This window comes from Kwoniella europaea, chromosome 1, assembly GCF_036810445.1.
Source record: "Kwoniella europaea PYCC6329 chromosome 1, complete sequence".
Classification (NCBI taxonomy): domain Eukaryota; kingdom Fungi; phylum Basidiomycota; class Tremellomycetes; order Tremellales; family Cryptococcaceae; genus Kwoniella; species Kwoniella europaea.
In genome coordinates this window covers 3,162,043-3,178,133 of record NC_089487.1, presented here as the reverse complement: position 1 = coordinate 3,178,133, position 16,091 = coordinate 3,162,043, and the positions used below count along the sequence as shown (strand labels likewise).

The window sequence follows — 16,091 nt, the reverse complement described above, 5'->3', positions numbered from 1 at the left end:
TATCCGTTGCATCAAGAAGCAAAAGCTGGACTTTTGTTCGTATACTATCTGGTGTGAACTCATTAGCTCATAGCTACAGACTACCTTTTGTCAGATCTCACTTAAGTAGACACAGATACCAAACCAGCCGCTTGGGCCTTACTCGACAATATTCTCGAATATCAGAGACAAACACCATGCGACTTTCGTCATACTCCAGATTGTTCGGGCTGTTGACTTTACTGACTTTAACCAGGGCAGAGCAGAATGGAACAGGAGCAGGAACCGACACGCCTTATTTCACCATCGAGAGTTCCGCTGCAACCGTGTGAGTTTGTCCCTCACTTCTTTTCATCCCGTTTCATCGCCGCTTCATCACTGATTGATCAATTCCTTGTCCAGATACTACGATCTGAAAGGCGATAACACATGTAGCAATATCTTCGGAGAGAATTGGTCGGTGGTTACTGGTATGACGGGACCGAACGCGACCGCGCCAGCTTGCGAGTGGACAAGAGGAAAATCCCTCACTGAATTGGACAAGGTCACCCCTATTGGTAGGTCCATTGAGATTGTCAAGGGCATCACATGTCATGGTGTTGATTAACTCAGGTATGCCCGTCATATAGCCATGAACAACTTGTTGGTCGATAATGATCTCTTGAACTGGTGCGGAAGAATGTGAGTACCTCTAAAAGAACTTGCCATATCCTTAGCATCGGTGTCCTGATCGGTATCATAATCTATTATTCAGCGTCAATGTCTATAAAGCTGATGGTACACCCTACGTGATGGACTCCGGACCATTCTTCATCTGGGACGGTTGCGAGAAATGCGGTAAAGACGATATAATCGACATGAGTGGTGAGCTAAAGTATCAGCGGCCTCTCTGATTATCATCATGGCTGATTCGCTTGATGCTATTGTTTGTCGTAGCCGAAGCTATCATTGGACTTCAGGATCAGATCCCTCAATCCAACTCGGGATGCGATAACCCGCAGGGACTGAGGGTCGAAGTGACCAACGATTATTACTGGAAACTGCAAGATGGTGGTAATGTTATTGAAAATCCCACTGAACCCGATAAAGGATCTGGCACTTTTGTTGGACCGATTCCTACAGCTGTTACCACTCAGGGAGTGGGTTCGATTGATTGGAACAACCCTACTGCGACCCAAGCCCAATCTCAACAAGTCTCTTCCGCAACTGCTGACATTCCGACATCATCACCCGGTGCAGGAGTTTCAACTCTCACGTCAGGAGCGGTTAGTCACTCGCAGACCGGTGCGGGTAACGTACCTACCGGAAGGCCGACCTCTGTCCCACAAGCAATCTCATACAGTGTCCTGAGCTCTTCCTCAGGCGGCATGCCATCTCCTATCGTGTCGATTTCTCAATTGCCTACTACCGAGGTTAGATCTTCCATCGGATCAACCGCTATTCCTTCAGCTCAATCCTCATCTGCCTCTGGGGTCGTTGGTTGTGCTACCACCTCCAATGGTTCCTTGCCTGGTATCAACGCCTTTGCGAGTGACACGGGCGTTCCTTCGGTCCCAACCTCTGCTCAGAGTGCACCTGTATCATCCAGCAGTTCCGTTGCTAGTGGTAATACTGTACCGAGTGCCAGTGGAAAACTAGGCATGGAAATTCCAGGATCGGAAGAAGCTGGTTGTGAGAAAGGTACTTATTCTTGTGATGGTTTACAACTGAGAATCTGCGGGGATATTCAATCGGGTAGCTCTAGGATCGGTGAGTGACAGCTTTTGCAACTCTGAAGTAAAAATGGCCCGATGACTGATGTGCTTGTAAATATCTGTAGGCTGGATCCCTACTGGTCAATGTCCCACTCAATGCGAAGCTGATTGTGGAGTCATTATGTGCAATTAAACAGTCTCTATCTCTGGCATGTTAAATGTACTAACAAAGACAAGTCAACTATGTATACTCCATTAGAAACGTCTTTGACTTCGGCTGAGCCCAAATGCGGCTATGCTAGCTCCATATCCCGCATGTATTTACGATGCCTCCAAATTCATTTAACTTGACTTTGAGGCCCATAAGATCAGGCTCAGGTGTGACCCTCTTTCCTGAAGTGCGAAGGACAGTATCGAGTGTAAGCCTCAGATGAATTTCCTTGGAGGTTGCCCGTGTACATGCCGCATAACATATCTCTTATTGACGTCCGGATCTTCTCCTAAAGCCCATAACCTTCAAACGGGACGGGTGTGGGCCTAATCTCGCCGAGGTGTAAAGCTTTGTTCCGCAAATTGAAATAGACATTCTCAATACTTACAAATGCTAACAACTGCTGTCAAAGATCACTCTGGCCAATGACTCACATAGGCTTCTCAAATTACCGCTCTTGAAGCTCCATCTTGGCTCCTATCCTGCGTCACGATGATCATAAATATATGAATAGCAATGGCCACTCAAAGGGATTAGATCAATTTACTCAGATGTATGTGGGGGATTTTTGAAGTTACTGCATGGTAGCTGGCGGTTTAGTCACAAGCGATTTAGCGTATGTCGGTCTGAAGAATGTTCAGGAGATCACGATCACTTTCACGCGTAAGTTCACGTGTATAATCATATGCGATACGGGACTGATTTTGTGTTTGTCACATCGAGCGCAGAGATGGAAGGTTAGGATTGTTTCACGCCAAGTTTATCTCGACAAATCTTCCCAAGAGATCATTTGCCAAAGAGCTTCTTTCCACTGGGGTCTTCTTTGAATCGTCAACCTCGAGTGTCTGATGCAGTTTCTATCTTCCATATACATTAATACTGCTCATACTCTTCTTTTCTCCTCTGGTCGATATGGATCAGGGCTCTTGTGGACATTTATACAACATGTGTCAAAAAGAAACCAAGGGGGTCGGTCTCTCATTAAAAACCGGAAGATAACCGGAATGAGCCATGGTGTCATCTGCAATGCGACGAGGCCTCTGACCTGGTGAAGTAGATCTGTGTCGGCATCGTGAAAGAATTTCGACAGTGGAACGTCCGATGATAGCGATAAGCAAGTGAAGTATACTTATGTGAATGAAGCATGTAGACTGTAAGACATCGCACGCTTAGAAGTGTGAGACACGTGGAATTTAGTAGGATATTCGGATTATTGCCAATTCCTGCTGTGAATATTCCCTCAGAAGGCCTGCTTTTGCTTGTATCTTTCGATTAGTTGTCCTTACGCCATCGCATATAGCGCCAGGGCGAAGACGATGATCTCATACTGTACAGAAGGAAGATAAAGATGCTTGGGGAATTCTTTGATGCATGGTTGATGTCGCTTCTACTACTCGATACGTCGCCAGATTCGCGTCAAATCGAAAGTCATGCTGGAAAACGATCAGGAAGCAGTTCAACCCCGAAAGATCACTCGGATCAGGCCATTTCTATCGTGCACCGAGTGTATTAGACGGTGAGTCGAGTGTCTCGGCGCGAGTGTCATTGCTGATCCACTCATCTGAACCTCACGCTGTTCGTAGCAAAGTCAAATGCGATCGCTCTGAACCCTGCTACGCATGTAAGACCAGAAAGAAGCCAGGGCAATGTATCTATCCCCCCATTCCAGAAAAGGGCGAATCCTCTCGACAGCGGTCACATCTTCGTACCTCAAACTCATCAGACTCCGACCCCGCGCCCCCACGCTCACCTTCCTCAGTCGACTCCTCAAAAAGTGCTGTAAGGAAGACTAAGCGTAGGAAAGAGGGGCATCATGGAGGGTCGTCACTTAGAGGGACGAATAGTCATCGGGAAAAGGCTGTCGAAGGGCAAGGTCTCTGGCATCCATGGATTTCGACTCGGACCACCGTCGATAGAAGCGATGGGCAATATACTGAGAATGCACTCAAAGATATGGAGGACTACCTCAGTAAGTCACGTCCTATCTTTATATGCATGAATTAGGTGATTGGTCACTTTGCTGATGACTTTAGGACAGCTGCTGGCGCTATGTCTGCCAAATGGACTATATCAGCGGAGGGTGAAGGGGGTCATAGAAGATATACCTCACCGCTGTCTGAAGGGATCGTCGAACGCTTAACTCACCAGAATTGCATCCCCAGCCATCGTGAGCTGTACGAAAAGGTGATAGGTGTCTTGCCTAAACGTAAGGAAGCGGTGCATTGTCTAGTAGCTAGATACTTCTCGAATGTCGCTTGGCATTGGCATAGTGAGTCTCGTCAGCAGATGAATGTCAGTCTCAGCTGACCCTAGGTAATGTCTGTTCTTATAGTCCTGCACCGTCAGTCGTTTTTGGAAGAATACGAAGCTTTTGGGGTTTTGTTCGACAGGGGTGAAATAGCTCAGGTGGATCCATTGTGGCTTGCGAACCTGTTTGCGGTGCGTACAGATGACATGTCATCAGTTTGGTATCTTTACGCTTACGGACAATTGCAACAGGTTCTCACTCTCGCTGCCAACTCTTTCGATGAAGTAGACGATATCACTGGGATGTTCTTTGATGCGACAGAGCTGGTCGCTCTCCCTGATATCTTTTGTCGTGCGGCAGGATCAGCTCTAGAATGCGGAGATTGGCTGGGAAAGGCTCGGATACGGTCAATACAGGTGAGTGTAAGTATCACAGTTCATCTGGACGCGAAAGCTAAAGACGCATGGGTCGATCGTTCATTCTTCATAGGCTCTTTCGCTTCTGGGTACGCACCTGTTATTCAACGCTGCTCCTGATTGTGTAGAAAGAATAGGCATGTACTGCATAACGTCAATGAGAATGTGCCAAGAGCTTGGATTCCACGTCTTATCGGACGATCCTACCAAGATGCCTCTGTCTGATCCTTCTTTCCCTCAACAACCATCTCTGTTGAAACGGGAAATCGCCTTGCGCTTGTTCTATAACTGTGTGACTCTGGATCTTTTACAACATCGACATAGGCCCTTCATGGATTTGAACGATAGTGAGTACTCTGTCTGTGATCGATCGTGCAGTGATAGTCCTGATCCTTACCTATTGGCTTTAGTAACATGCGGTCTTCCGGGTAATTACAACGACGATCATCTGAGTTTTGACAGTGAAGATGTGCCCCGTCCAGCTCCATCATTAACCGAGACTGCGATGGATATCTTGCGGTTTGAATCCGCGAAGATGCAGAGGGAATGGCTCAACTTGGTAAAGAGGGATAGGCCACCAAGTGATCAAGTCTTGCTGGACATAGATGAGAGGATTATGTGAGTACACAAGCAGTCATAGTTTTCTCCGAGTTGTCAGAAATGGTTTTTGATGTGACTATTCCAGGCAGATTCATACTCGATACGCTCTTGATCAGATTGATTTACGAGAAAATAGGCAAATGACCTGGTCGAAGCTAATCTCGATTTACAATTTACACGTCAGGCGTATGCGATTTCACCGCCCATGTGAGTTTGCCTTCCCATTCATTCGGTTACACGGCTTCCAACTGACGATCGCCCCTAGTCATACTGTCGGGAGAACAGTCACATACTCAAGAAGCGTTGAAACAAGCAGTGGAGAGTGCTGCTAGAGGATTGATATCGGCAGCATTAGAACTATATCGCTTAGGTGCTCCGTTGGTCCGAGGGTGGTGAGTCCTCATTGCTATACCTGTGTAAAGATACTTACTGTAAATTCCTCTCAAGCTTTTTCCTGTTGCATTTACAGGTGAGCGTCTCCACAAGCAATCTACGGCAGCGCGCTGATATTCCATTTTATTTAGTCCGCTGTTGTGGTGCTCATTCAACAAGCATGGCATGGCGACAACTTGCCAGTCGCCAATGCGGACGACGAGCTCATTTCAAATGTGATTGCCGTGTTCCGACATTATGAAGGATCTCTACGTACACAGGTAGGTCGTGCAGCTAGAATCGGTGCGACTACGATACAACTCCTCGTGGAAGCACTGAATGATCGACGATCTTTTGCTGGATTACACGAGAGGTGAGCAGGTCATGATCGTCTGTGTGGAGACAAATACACGAGCTGTCAGCGCTGATACCTCCTGGTCGTCCCGTAGTTTCGTACATGCGTTGAAGAGAATTAGTAATACAGTTAGAAGAGGAGAAACAGTACAGGACCAACTAGTGGGAACGCTTTTGGCTTCCGACAACCAGGTGGCCAATCAAGGTGTAACGCAGCTGGACCCCGGGATTACATTTTCTGATCCGGCGCTTGAAGCCTGGATGTTATCATTCATGAATGTTTCGGAAGGGTGAGCGCGAGTTGTTGTTCGTCTCTGATTTCCATTACGTGCTCATGCCAACTCATACTACAGAGACAACCAAATATGGGATAACAGGCCAGCATATCAGGAAGGTAACTAAAGGGATGCTTGGTTCAGGAGCTATGCTGCCGATACGTAATTTCTGCATGCATGACGTGTCCAAAAATTTATCACTGGGCGAGAGCATTCATTCGATCAAGAAGACATATGAATAAAATCAGAATCAAATGGCGTGATCGCGGATAACACCATGTCTCATACATTCCAACTGAATTTCGGGATACCGACTTGACCGTATCACCCGTATCGCCCGAGATTTAATCATAGGCTTGCAATTGCATTTGCGCAAGCACTCATCAGCAGTCGACTGTTGTTGACCAGACATATGGACCTATCTCCAGATCTCTGCGAGTTCTTCAGCGACTTTGATCAACGGAACTGTAAACCTCACGCTGATCTGACAAGATGCCAAAACCCGAGTTAGAATTTAGGCCCACCAACGACTTTCCTTGGGAGAGGAAGGAAGGTTTTGCTCAGCAGATACTAGCTTACGAGTAAGTCATTGCTGGCGTACATAGGACAAACATTCCACTGACCGCAGGCGATCAGTGCCGAGACAGGAGATACGACCAAGATAGTGTCGAGAGATCCAGGTCACGAGCAATTTGGTCCAGCGCAAGTCCATGCAGATTTCTGGTGGGTCACTTTTCTGCCATATTGATCCTGGCGTTGACTTACAATGTTCTGTCATCCCAGGGAGGAGGTATACATTCTGTCAGGATCAATTTATGACAAGGCTCTCAAGCAGTAAGCAAATGAAGGGAGTGTAGAGATGCTCGACCAGGTGCTGATAAAACAAATCAGGTGGTTCACCGCTGGATCTTACTGCTGTCGACCGCCTGGAATGGTAAGTGTCAACCTTCGCATCGCTGAAGATCTCATGTGAACTGACGACGATTGTAAATAGATACATGGTCCGTATACATCGTGTCCCAACGAGTGAGTGGGGCATCAGGCAAGGGAATTTCCCAGATGGATTGCAGCTTACATTACCGTCGAACATCTAGAGGAGTCAAGATGTTCGTCAACGTTCGCTACGTCCGCAAGTCAGAACTACCTGACAATTCTTGAGGTATGGTGTTGTCACATTGTCCCATCTGTTATCGTGTATAGCTTTAGCCCAAGCATGCATACGATTGGCATGCGCTGTGTGCATCTGTAGAGGCTTGTTTAGCAGGAACGGCTGAGTGCATATAAGGGAATGGTCATGCATATAAAGGATGATATGTAACTGCTGTGGAGGTTCTAGTCCCTCGCCGCAGGGATAGGTTTACCACCCAATGGAGTTATCCTGATCATGTGTCGACGTTTATCGTGTGGAGTATCTAACGTAGCCGAATGTTGCGCTCTCCTCTGGTCCCAGACGATGACAGTGCCCTCTGTTATGATGACAGTCGATCATCAGCGCTTGAAGGAAGAACAGGTTGAAGCTTACTCACCCTCCCACTTCACTCTGGCTTGAAAGTCTGCACCTCGAGCAATATAATTAAACAGGAATTTCAACAAATTATCTGATTCCTCAACCTTCATCCCTACTACCGAAGTAGTGAATACCTCATTAATGAAGAGCACTTTATCTCCCGTAACCTGGAGTGTAACGTCCCATTAGTCCAGCTCCGGCTGATGAAAAGACAAAGAGTGCTATCTTACTGGATGTTGAGTGATAAGAGGATGGGCGGTATTCACTGCTTCTCTACGAAGGGCGTCTCCACTGGTAAGGTCGTAAGGTCAGTCCTAGTAATCAATCTCGCAACCGACAGATTACGCACTCTTTCTTGGCCTTTAGAGTCAAAGCATTACTCGAATGAATCGCTTTCAGTCCAATAAGCATATTCTGCATCACTGGTGACAAATGATTGAAGGCCTGAACCGAGTCCGATAAGATCGTATCTCCTCCACACCAGCCCTGCAATAGATCGTTTGTTTAGTAGGAACCCCCCTCGAAGATTGGTGTACTCACCTGGTTCTCCAGTACTCCAAAGAAAGTCACGGCAGGAGGTTGCCTTTCATGTGTCTGATCCGCATGCCAGTTCACGCCCGATACTCTGTTACCCCAGTAATTGCTAAAATATCGAAAGTCAGCTACAATGGCAAGATCTTGCAGGCCAACGCTTACATCCTCCTGACTTCCGCTGCCGATTGATAGATCACCGCTATTTCAGTCTCCGTTGCAGGTCTAGGTTGCACTGGATGTTTGTGAAGTGGGCCGAAATGTCTACGAGATAGGACATGATCAGATCGGATTGGCTCGTTGAAGAAGAATACCCCTGGGACATACCTGGCGATATCCAGCTGTTTCTTAAACCCTGCATCCTTCCAATTCTGATTGCGGAAGACTGCGAAGCCCCGCTGAGCGACCAGCAACCCCAGCTCATCCAGACCTGCTGAATCAAGTTCTGTTAACTGCACATTGTCGAGTTCTGATCCAAAGAGTGGTGTGACAGGTTTGATTACGGTTTTCGAGCCTATAAGATGGGGAAAAGCTGGGTCTGCTCTGAGTGCTGGGTCATCATGCTCGAATGGCTCGTGTCTATAGGAGGCTAGGGTCAGGATGATGCTAGATCGAGACCATTCTCCACTCTGACTCACTCTGGAAAGATCTCATCAGTCAAGGTTGGCATATAAGCTGGATACAGAGGTTCATCCAATTCGTGTGGTGCTGCTATGACTGCCATGCTGGATGTGGACTATCTTGATTGATTTGTTTGTCTGAGAGGATAGGAACATCTCGTAATCTTACACTTCGACGCTTGTTCTATAAGCAAACAAAGATGGCCTCGGAAGGGCCGAAAGATGAAATGGATGTCTATTACGCTTGAGCTCGTCATTTCCAGCCAGGGATTGAGCTTTCGGTCGAGAATGCATTGTCCACGGGTGAGAAGTTACCAACTTTGACGTGATCCGTGAATCATTGTACTGTATACCCGGATGTCATGTTCCTTGCTTTTCCCCTTAACCCCGTTGCCTCGAGTCTCCTGCAGCGTGTGACGTGATCGCTTTGTCGATCTCTTTACCAATGTTGCCATACTATGCATCAACACCTAATTGTTTCTTGTGCACTATAAAAGATCGACCTGTGAAATTTCAAGAGGCCAAGATGAAGCAGCAACCATCTACGCTCCGCATTCAGATACACAATCGGTACTATGCGGCTGTTCAACAGAAGAAATCGAGATGATGGTGTTGTGGGAGAGAACGATGTACATAAGGCTACAAGAACAGCATTAGTCCGACGATTGGATCTTTTCTTGATGACCTATGTGTGTGTATCTTACTGTGAGTATTGACATCGTGGATGTAGCAGGCCACAACGAGAGCTGATCCATCACGCAGGTATGAAATACGTATGTGTCATAATTGTGAATGGTACCGCCGCGATGCTGAACTTATAAACAGATTGATCAACAGGCGCACAGTAACGCGTAAGTATGCATGACATACTCTCCTCGCATGACGATGACTGACCTCCATGTACATAGCTATGTCTCGGGTATGAAAGAAGAGCTTCATTTCAAAGGGAATGAATACAACTGGGTTGGAACTTTCTTCTCGATCGGGTGAGCAGATTGCGGTGCCTGCTAATGAGATATTTCATTGACCGTTTCCGTCTGCAGGTATACAATTGGTACTATTCCAAGTCAGTTCCTCACTGCCAGGTTCCGTCCTAGTGTCATCGGCGAGTCCTCAAGTCTTCTCCTATGCTAAGCAATGCGCTGACTTGTCTTTAACAGTACCCATCTTTGAAATCTGTATGTAACGTTCTCAAGGGGAATTGACATATGCTCATAGCTGACTTATATGCAAAACTGAAGCTTGGAGTGTTCTTATCGCGTGAGTGTATTCTATCTGTCGAGCTCTGGGTTGGAGCTGACTCCTTGGGATAGTATCAATGCCGCTGCCAAAAATGTAAAGTTGATCTTCGCGATGAGATTCGTAAGTTCGACAACCCTTGTTCCAAGCTTAGTATCACGCTGACCTCTCGGTCTCGCCAGCTTATTGGTCTATTTGAATCCATTGCATATCCTGGATTTGTGAGCGTTCTGGCTTCTTGGTAGTAAGTGCAGTCTCAACCTTGCCGGTTCCGATTGCTGACTCTGCTCAAGTACTCCTGCGGAACTCGCCAAGCGAGTAGCATTCCTGCAAGCATCCAGTGCGGCTGGTTCGATGTTCTCGTGAGTTGCGACATATACCTGTGACCTGGGTTCGCTCCTTATCAACTATATTATAGTGGGTATCTCCAAGCGGCTATCTATCGTGGCTTGAACGGGAAACATGGCCGTGAGTAACACCATTCCACACGATTGCAGCTCCTTCTGACCTCTTCTTCCAGTGAGCGGATGGCGTTGGTTATTTATCATTGATATGGTAGGTTTGGTCGACAATGAGGAGCATTCATGGGTCTGAGATCCCTAACATGTCGTCCCCATGTAGCTTATATCCCTTCCAATTGCCTGTTCTGGATTCTGGCGTAAGTTCTCACTCCAACCAATAGGATCGGTTGCTGACAAGTATCATGCACAGTTATTCCCGACACCCCCAAGACCTCTCGTGCGATCTGGCTCAAACCTCATCACCTAGAAGAAGCAGAGGAGAGGATGAAGGAGATCGGAAGAGCACCAAAGGGAAAACTCACCTTGGCCAAAGTTATTGCCGTTTGTGAGTCATGCTTGATCATACTCGGATTCTTCAGCTGACCTTCCACTCAGTCAAAGAGTACCCCGCGTGGATCATCATGTTTTGCTACCCACCCTGTATCGTAGCTGGACAAGGTGAGTGATGCCTACCATGCGATTCGTGTGCATGCTGACAAAATCTCCGCAGCCATCTCTTACTTTAACCTGTATCTGAAGAGTAACCCATCAGGACACAAGTTCTCGGTTTATCAGGTCAACTTGATCCCTACTGGTGGACAAGCTCTTCAAATATTTGCTACGATCGGATCGGCCGCTTTGAGTGATTACTTCGGAGCTAGACTCGCGATGATCTGGGTCGTCGCGGGTATCGGGATGCTAGGTCATATATTGTTGTCGATTTGGGATATCGGATTCAACGGGCAATTCGCAGGTGGGTGAACCTTTTCTCGCTGAAGGGGCAATTTGTGTATGCAAAACTGAACTTTGTACAGGTTATATGCTCATCTACTGCGCTGTCGGGTCGGGTGCTTTGCTCTTAACCTGGTTCTCTGAGGTGAGTCGCATGTCATTACATTCCACACAACCCTGCTAAGACCCCTGCACAGCTCTGCAGCGCCGACGCCGAAGTCAGAACTCTAGTCATCGGTCTTGCCAATGGTATAGGATACGCCTGGATATCCGGATTCCCATTCATCATGTATCCAGCATCGCAGGCACCTCATTGTGAGTACATATACACGCATGTCACCGAACACAGCTCACCCATTGTCATAGACAAATACGGATATCAAATGGGAGCCGGGTTTTACGCTATAGCAATCACTGGTTGTACCATTATCGCCATCCTGGTCAGACGCTACGGTCTTCCATATCAGAACGTACCCAAGTCTCTCGTCGAGACCAGATCAGAGAGTAGTATCGAAGAAGGTCATGAGGTGGAGGGCGAAAAGATCGACACGGATGGTGATGTTGCGTTTGATAGACTGTCAGCTCATCAGACGAGATAGATGGGGAAGTGCATTATCTGTGTGTATACGATGCATCTGCAACATATATTGATATCTGTTGTCTGATTTTCCTTCAACGGCTTTTCTAATCTCGTCCCGCATCTGTCACAATCGCATTGCATTCGGCGTCTGTCCAGCTCCTCATCGCATCCATCAATGCAAGTTGCCACAGACCACTTTCTACGACAAATCAATTGCATGGTCCTTCCCATTGGTCAGTGCCCAAATACGTGAGCCAATGAGCAGAGTCCGTGACGATTCGATACGCCATCCTTTGTGTAAGGCATGAGCAGTCCAGACCTGGATAATTATCCCCTTCTGAAATGACTCATGCGACGGTCAGGTATGTGTAATCGGAAGCCATTGTCACACTCTCGCTGAGTTCCATTTAACAGCGTGAAGCAGTTCCATCATGTTTTCGGATTAGGTCTTAGGCTCAAACAGACTGTCTTTGGTACCAGAACACGAATTGGGATATTTACGATTTTCATTTCATGAGTTTAAGGGTATCTTTGGTTTAGGGGATAGAGTTTCCTTCGGACCATGACTGGTCAACACCCAATCAACACCATGTCGGAGAGATCGAAAAGATCTTCCAGAATATATAAATCTCACCTCCAGAACGGATGTAGCGATGTTACAAATTGATTCTAATTGTTCTAGTGTTGATTACAAAATCAGTCTAATACAGAACTCGTAGTGTTTAACCATTTAACCGAGACCGGTTGATCATGTGACTGTGAGGTCGATCAGTTGACCCAGATATGCGATATGAAACAAGCGTTAAGTTACATGTACACATGTTGAACATCCCGTGATAGAGTATAATGGAGCATGCCAACATGACACTGGAGCGATGGCTCATCTATCTGTTTAATCCACGGAAATGTAGATACGGACGACAGATTTCCTTTACCATACTATCACCATCGACGAGATGATGCGATCGATCAACAACCACCTCTCAACGTCGCTTATACGGCCGGCGATTACATCTGGGTCTATCAGGTATTATGCTGCTCAAGGTCAGGCTAGTCAAGTTCTGAAGGGGTCAGATGATACGGACAAGTCGCCATCAGCTCGACAGTCGAGATCAGCACCTTCCATCAACCCTGCTCCTCCTACGATGGAAGAGCCGTCCTTGGGAGAAAGTCCGCTGTTTCTGCATACAACAGAAGAGGTGAGTAGATATAACGACCATGGCTTCCTTCTTCAGCTGATCTCGTCGTGCACTTCACTTTTAGGCGCTTACAACTCCCGGTATACGGTTTACCGACGGACACGGATTGAAAGGTCCTACAGGCAAAGGCAGGCAGACCAGGCGGATGAACCTGTATCAAGCTATACGAGATGCCTTAGGGTGAGTGACAATAATATTTGAAATCTCGGCTGATCTTGTGCATAGAACAGCACTAGCTACGAATCCTAGAGCGTTCGTATTCGGTGAAGATGTTCAGACGGGTGTGTTCCGATGTACGACTGGTTTAGTTGAAGAGTTTGGTAAGTTTACCTCCATTAATTCAAGGATGATTCACCATACTTAAGCTAATTATAATGATCGTGCTTTGACAGGTAAGAAACGGGTGTTCAATACACCTCTTACGGAGCAAGGTATAGCAGGATTCGGAATTGGATTAGCAAGTGTCGGTGCGACTGCTATAGCTGAAATACAGTTTGGTGATTATGTGAGTTGGCTACTTGGTCACACACAGTGAAACGCCCTGATTTGACAAATTTGTGATACATAGATCTTTCCCGCCTTTGATCAACTAGTCAACGAAGCCGCGAAACAGAGGTATGCGAGCGGAGGTGCCTATCCCCTCGAGGGAGGTTCTCTGACCATCAGAGCACCTATAGGAAGTGTGGGACATGGGGGTTTGTATCATTCCCAATCCCCTGAAGTAAGCTGCTTTGCTACTTAGGAGTCATGTTGTCGAGGAATCAAGAACTGATGATCTAATCCATCAGGGTTTCTTCCTTGGTGCAGCCGGTCTGAAAGTGGTCATACCGAGATCACCCATTCAAGCTAAAGGATTGTTGTTAGCCGCTATCCGAGATCCGAACCCGGTGTTGGTGTTTGAACCGAAGATACTGTATAGAGCAGCTGTAGAGGAAGTACCGACGGATGATTATACGTTACCCATCGGACAACCTGAGATAGTGAGAGATGGGACTGATTTAACAGTAGTGGCGTATGGTACACCTTTACACATATGTCGTGAGTACTGTCAATCGACAGGTACAGCTGTGTTCCGTCTTGAGCTAAATTCATCATTTCCAAGAACGAGCGATTGATCTCCTCAAATCACCACCTCCATCTCTTATTCCCTTTCTGCCTGAATCCCTTCGCCCACCTAATCCCGCTCCTTCGATCCAGCTCATCGACCTCCGTACCATCTCCCCTATGCCGCTTGGAGCCTTGACCGAAGCGGTCAAGAAGACCGGACGAATGGTCATAGTGCATGAAGCAGGGAAAGCGGGTGGTGTAGGGAATGATCTGGCTGGGGAGATTGGAAGACGAGCTTTTGAATATTTGGAAGCGCCCATTGGGCTAGTCAGTGGCTGGGAGTGAGTCAGATCCCTACCATGTTCAAATGGAACCTCACTTGACTGAACCACAAATATTCTTAGTACTCCTGTTCCCCTGACCTTCGAGAAATTCTATCAACCTGATGTCATTAGAATATTCGATAAATTGGTTGAAACATTAGCATATTAGCATGGCTTTTAGAAGATTCACTGTAAATGTATATGGAAAGGTTTGTTGTATTTATATTCATTAGTTCATGTCCATTTATGTTACAAATTACTATACACAGGATGTCTATAATGCAAATGAGCGAGAAACGGGGATATGTGCAGTGAAGATACTCTAGAAGACTGATCGCGAAAAAATTCATCAGTTTCTCATGCCTCTCATATGCTAAGACTGGTTTTACTCACTAGCATGAACAGCTTCGGAAGCGATAGCACTTCCCGCACCAAAACCAATACCAGTGGTGAAAGCGGTACCGAGCTAAAGTAGTGACAGTCAGCTTCATGTGCTTCAAGTCGAAACAAAGAAGCTGACTCACCTGACCACCGATTTTACCAAACTTACCATCCTTTTGAGGTTCTTGAACGACCACACCACCTTGCATTTGCTGTTGAGGGGGCATCATCTGCATCTGACCTGGTGGAGGCTTTTGATCGTAGTACGAGTGGGCCGACCCCTGGTAAGGAACCATCATTTGTTGGGGAGGTTGTTGAGGAGGTGGAGGGGAAGAGTAGTATGGTGCAGGGGGACTAATCGAGGTGTCAGCCTGATCACATCTAACAATGTGCAGGTCGTAGCTTACAGCTTTTCAATATAGTTGGAAGGGAAAAGACCGGATCTGGGAAGAGGTACTGTATGACCTTTTGGGATAACTCGTCCTCGATACCATTGTTCGTTGACTAGAGTATAACCAATTAGCTTAAGTCCTAGCTTAGCACGGCTAGTTAGACTCACCCTCCTCATCGATTACGATGATATCGCCACTTCTGAATTGAAGATCATCCCCTTCCTATATACAGATATACAGAAGCTGATCAGTCATCGCACGTGCTTCAGAGGGAGCAGGAAACTCTCACCGTCCCATTGAAATCCCACAAAGCTTTAGCTCTTGATTCTGCTGGTCTACCTCTTGGCGGTAAAAGGGGAGCAGGAGTGGGTTGAGGAGGTTGTTGGACAGGAGCAGCTTGGATTTGGGTTTGTTGTTGAGGAGGCGAATGGGTTGAATCTTCCCTGGCATGTCGCACGGTCCATGAGGTGGGTGATTGGGAGATGTTCAACCCGGCGAAAGAGGCAGAAGGCGAGGGTGAAGATTGGTTGAGTGATGGGAATGGACCGGTGGGTGAGGGCAGCTTCTGTCTTATCAAGGATGCATCGGTGGGGTTGACGATTGAGAGTGATTCGAGTAGAGTGATAGAGGAGAGGGTCTGGTTGATCAAGTGAGAAGCAAAGGCCTGTGCGGGTTGATGTGACATCCCGGTTGTTGAGGTTGTTTTCGGTATCAAGTCAGTTGATCAAGATGGAAAAGGTGGGAAGACGGAGGAAGTTGAGTGATACTGGTGTAGCTGCTTATTATATCAGTTAGAGGATAGGTGTCTGAGGTGGGTAGATGGAGGTATAAAGGATATCTATGAGGTTGGATCAAATGGATAACATATGCACAGTTAACACACGCACGACA

The 16,091-nt window shown here is 46.9% G+C and overlaps 7 protein-coding genes across 7 annotated transcripts; 5 read left to right on the top strand and 2 right to left on the bottom strand.

Annotated features, from left to right (window-relative positions):
* Positions 1 to 176: 176 nt before the first annotated feature.
* V865_001200 (uncharacterized protein) lies at positions 177 to 1,866 on the top strand (the record flags this gene model as incomplete). The annotated part of the gene is made up of 6 exons (XM_066225023.1): positions 177 to 307; positions 382 to 536; positions 609 to 660; positions 734 to 843; positions 916 to 1,728; positions 1,799 to 1,866. The coding sequence occupies 6 exons, from the start codon at positions 177 to 179 to the stop codon at positions 1,864 to 1,866; spliced, it is 1,329 nt and encodes a 442-aa protein (XP_066081120.1).
* A 1,389-nt stretch (positions 1,867 to 3,255) lies between these two features.
* V865_001199 (uncharacterized protein) lies at positions 3,256 to 6,276 on the top strand (the record flags this gene model as incomplete). Its single annotated transcript, XM_066225022.1, has 14 exons — positions 3,256 to 3,400; positions 3,468 to 3,505; positions 3,577 to 3,853; positions 3,923 to 4,153; positions 4,217 to 4,323; positions 4,384 to 4,548; positions 4,622 to 4,895; positions 4,959 to 5,166; positions 5,234 to 5,355; positions 5,414 to 5,540; positions 5,596 to 5,617; positions 5,673 to 5,893; positions 5,970 to 6,164; positions 6,228 to 6,276. The coding sequence occupies 14 exons, from the start codon at positions 3,256 to 3,258 to the stop codon at positions 6,274 to 6,276; spliced, it is 2,181 nt and encodes a 726-aa protein (XP_066081119.1).
* A 365-nt stretch (positions 6,277 to 6,641) lies between these two features.
* On the top strand, positions 6,642 to 7,307 carry V865_001198 (uncharacterized protein; the record flags this gene model as incomplete). The annotated part of the gene is made up of 6 exons (XM_066225021.1): positions 6,642 to 6,730; positions 6,786 to 6,872; positions 6,933 to 6,983; positions 7,041 to 7,083; positions 7,144 to 7,175; positions 7,244 to 7,307. 6 exons carry the CDS (start codon positions 6,642 to 6,644, stop codon positions 7,305 to 7,307), a joined length of 366 nt encoding a protein of 121 aa, XP_066081118.1.
* A 174-nt stretch (positions 7,308 to 7,481) lies between these two features.
* On the bottom strand, positions 7,482 to 8,911 carry V865_001197 (uncharacterized protein; the record flags this gene model as incomplete). The annotated part of the gene is made up of 8 exons (XM_066225020.1): positions 7,482 to 7,615; positions 7,676 to 7,823; positions 7,887 to 7,947; positions 8,006 to 8,142; positions 8,197 to 8,299; positions 8,353 to 8,451; positions 8,515 to 8,766; positions 8,826 to 8,911. The coding sequence occupies 8 exons, from the start codon at positions 8,909 to 8,911 to the stop codon at positions 7,482 to 7,484; spliced, it is 1,020 nt and encodes a 339-aa protein (XP_066081117.1).
* A 471-nt stretch (positions 8,912 to 9,382) lies between these two features.
* Positions 9,383 to 11,877, top strand: V865_001196 (uncharacterized protein; the record flags this gene model as incomplete). Its single annotated transcript, XM_066225019.1, has 19 exons — positions 9,383 to 9,512; positions 9,570 to 9,580; positions 9,633 to 9,658; positions 9,716 to 9,793; positions 9,851 to 9,912; positions 9,968 to 9,985; positions 10,049 to 10,067; positions 10,121 to 10,169; positions 10,229 to 10,290; positions 10,340 to 10,408; positions 10,465 to 10,514; positions 10,567 to 10,601; positions 10,668 to 10,704; positions 10,758 to 10,892; positions 10,943 to 11,005; positions 11,058 to 11,300; positions 11,362 to 11,423; positions 11,476 to 11,593; positions 11,645 to 11,877. 19 exons carry the CDS (start codon positions 9,383 to 9,385, stop codon positions 11,875 to 11,877), a joined length of 1,500 nt encoding a protein of 499 aa, XP_066081116.1.
* Positions 11,878 to 12,814: 937 nt separating this feature from the next.
* V865_001195 (uncharacterized protein) lies at positions 12,815 to 14,596 on the top strand (the record flags this gene model as incomplete). Its single annotated transcript, XM_066225018.1, has 8 exons — positions 12,815 to 13,057; positions 13,122 to 13,237; positions 13,283 to 13,377; positions 13,450 to 13,562; positions 13,626 to 13,778; positions 13,846 to 14,095; positions 14,160 to 14,445; positions 14,509 to 14,596. The coding sequence occupies 8 exons, from the start codon at positions 12,815 to 12,817 to the stop codon at positions 14,594 to 14,596; spliced, it is 1,344 nt and encodes a 447-aa protein (XP_066081115.1).
* A 216-nt stretch (positions 14,597 to 14,812) lies between these two features.
* On the bottom strand, positions 14,813 to 15,885 carry V865_001194 (uncharacterized protein; the record flags this gene model as incomplete). Its single annotated transcript, XM_066225017.1, has 5 exons — positions 14,813 to 14,893; positions 14,952 to 15,162; positions 15,216 to 15,312; positions 15,368 to 15,422; positions 15,490 to 15,885. The coding sequence occupies 5 exons, from the start codon at positions 15,883 to 15,885 to the stop codon at positions 14,813 to 14,815; spliced, it is 840 nt and encodes a 279-aa protein (XP_066081114.1).
* Positions 15,886 to 16,091: the final 206 nt, after the last annotated feature.